The sequence below is a fragment of the Corvus kubaryi genome, unplaced genomic scaffold (genome assembly GCF_017639235.1).
Source record: "Corvus kubaryi isolate FWS band 111438036 unplaced genomic scaffold, C.kubaryi_AGA036_p1.0 37262, whole genome shotgun sequence".
Lineage (NCBI taxonomy): Eukaryota > Metazoa > Chordata > Aves > Passeriformes > Corvidae > Corvus > Corvus kubaryi.
This window is the reverse complement of record NW_024581078.1, coordinates 1,673,940-1,676,621: the sequence shown is the minus strand read 5'-3', so window position 1 is coordinate 1,676,621 and position 2,682 is coordinate 1,673,940. Positions and strand designations below refer to the sequence as shown.

Below are 2,682 nucleotides of genomic sequence, written 5' to 3'. Positions count from 1 at the left end.
GGGGGGAAAAGCTTGGATTTGAGTGGGGGGAAAAGCTTGGATTTGAGTGGGGGGAAAAGCTTGGATTTGAGTGGGGGGAAAAGTTTGGATTTGAGTGGGAGAAAATTTTGGATTTGAGGTGTGGAGAAGCTTGGATTTGAGTGGGAGGAAAAGTTTGGATTTGAGGGGTGGAAAAGTTTGGATTTGAGGGAGGACAGGTTTGGATTTGAGGGAAAGGTTTGGATTGATTGTCCTTCCCTGTGAGGGGGGGGGGGGGGAAGTTTGGATTTGTTCTTCCCTGTGAGGGGTGGAAAATTTATCCAGAGGAGTTGTGGATTTTCCATCCTTGGAAGTGTCCAAGGAGAGGTTGGAGAAGAGAAGCTCCAGGGAGCCACTTCCAGAGCCTAAAGGGGCTCCAGGAGAGCTGCAGAGGGATTTGGGATAAAGGATGGAGGGACAGGACTTCCTGCTGGAAAGGGGGAATCTGGGTGGGATATTGGAAGGAATTCCTGCCTGTGAGAGTGGGGAGGGAATGGGATGGAATTCCCAGAGAAGCTGTGGCTGCTCCATCCCTGGAGCACCCTGGGATCTTTCCATGATCCTGCCCATGGCAGGATGGGACTGGATCATCCTTCAGCTCCCTCCCAACCCACCCCACTGCAGGATTCCCTGCTGGAATTGGGAGCAGAGCTCATGTGCCACTTCCAGATGGGAATGCGGGATTTAATCCCAGCACTGACGGGCAGAGGATTTGTCCTTAATTTTCTCTCAAGCAACACAAATTCGAATGCAAATCCTTGGATTAAAGCTCCAAATTCTCATTCCACATTTTAGGTGCATTCTGAGTAATTCCTCCATTTTTTCCATGTGGGAGTTGGAGCTGTTCTTATCCCAGAATATCAATATTTGGATAATTATTCCTTTTTTTTTTTTCTCTGTTTTCCAGGTTTTTGCATGATAAGAACAGCAGGGAATTCCTTTACTACAGGAAGAAAGTGGCAGAGATAAGGAAAGAGAATCAAAATTCCCAGGCAGCCTCTTCCCAGAAAGGTAATTCCCACTGGGATCTGGGGAATGGGAACAGCACAAGTGAAATTTGGATTCATTTGGGACCGGTTTGAAAGGATTTGGGGTGGAAATTTGGCTGCCTGGAAAGAAAATTCCCAACTGGAAGGAGATGGAGTCAAATCCTCGTGTCAAAAATGTTGATTCCCAAATCCCCAGCAAAATATTCCTGGGATTTTGAATGGGATTTTCCTTGTAGTTGTCCAGAATATTCCAAAATCATTCTCCAGCACTGAAAATTCCTTTAGGAAAAGGGGATTTTTTTTCTCCTCGTTTTTGTTGGATTGGTTCTAAATGAGAATTATTGGATTGGGATTGGAGTAGCCACCCTCTTCCAGGTGGGGATTGGGAATTTTCCATAGGGAATTTCCCCTTGAACAGCCTCCAGGGGTGCAGTGAGAGGAGGAATAAGTGGGATTCTAGGGAATTTCGAGTTTTCCAAAGGATTTCCTGTTGTTGCTGGGAATTTCAGGGGCAAAATCCTTAAATATGGATAATCCTGGGCGTTGTAATCCTATGGAAAAGTGCCTGGCAACGGGAAAAAATCCAAAATATTTAACTAGGGATCATTCCAGGTGGTTTAATCCTATGGAAAAGTGCCTGAGACGGGGAAAAAATCCAAAATCCTGGAATTTGGGTCATCCTGAGTATTTTAAATCTATGGAAAACTCTGTGACATATAGAAAAGAATCCAAACTTTTTAATTAGGGCTAATTCCAAGTGCTGTAAACCTCTGGAAAAGTGCCTGGCACAGGGAAGAAATTCAAAGTGGGGATAATTCCAGGTGTTTTAATCCTGTGGGAAAAGGTCTAACACGGGGAAAAAATCCAAAATCTTGACATTTGGATCATCCTGAGTGTTTTAAATCTATGGAAAAGTGCCTGACACGTGGAAAAAAGTCCGGAATTTTTAACTAGGGATAATTGTGAGTGTTCGAGCCCCATGGAAAAGAGCCTGGCACATGGAAAATTTGGGATTTGGGAGCCCAAAGCTGCTTTGTCTCTCACCTCTCCCATCCCATCCCAGCTCAGGGTGCAGTGTCCCGTCCCTGCTCCCTAAACTCAGGCCTGACTCACGTTTTTATGCCATTCAGCTGTTTCTTTGCACCAATTCTCCCACATTAAACCCGACTTGTGGCCTAACTGAGCTCTTGGGGTCCTTAGGCCGGGTTAGGCCCCATCCCTGCTCCCTAAACTCGGGCCTAACTCACGTTTTTATGCCGTTCAGCTGTTTCTTTGCACCAATTCCCCCATTTTAAACCCGACTTGTGGCCTAACTGAGCTCTTGGGGTCCTTAGGCTGGGTTAGGCCTTGTCCCTGCTCCCTAAACTCGGGCCTAACTCACGTTTTTATGCCGTTCAGCTGTTTCTTTGCACCAATTCTCCCATGTTAAACCCGACTTGTGGCCTAACTGTGCTCTTGGGGTCCTCAGGCTGGGTTAGGCTGGTCTGGGGTGAGTTGGGCCCAGTACTGATCCCTGCTTAAAGTTTCACCCCCAGCCGACCAGGAGACGCGGAACTCTGCCGAGAAACTGGCCCAGTTCGTGGCCGCCGGGGGGCCTGAGGTGGAGGCCATCGCCCTGCAGAACAACAGGGAGAACCCTGCCTTCAGGTACAGCAAATTCCTGCTTTTTGGGGCT

General features: G+C 47.3%; 1 protein-coding gene across 1 annotated transcript in view; it reads left to right on the top strand.

Moving 5' to 3' along the window:
• SUGP1 (SURP and G-patch domain containing 1) overlaps window positions 1-2,682 on the top strand; it is a 22,283-nt gene that overhangs the window by 10,190 nt on the left and 9,411 nt on the right. Inside the window, exons 2-3 of the mRNA XM_042024316.1 lie at window positions 910-1,029; window positions 2,543-2,654. Of these exons, the coding sequence (XP_041880250.1) occupies window positions 910-1,029; window positions 2,543-2,654 (232 nt within the window). The remainder of the gene's footprint in view (window positions 1-909; window positions 1,030-2,542; window positions 2,655-2,682) is intronic.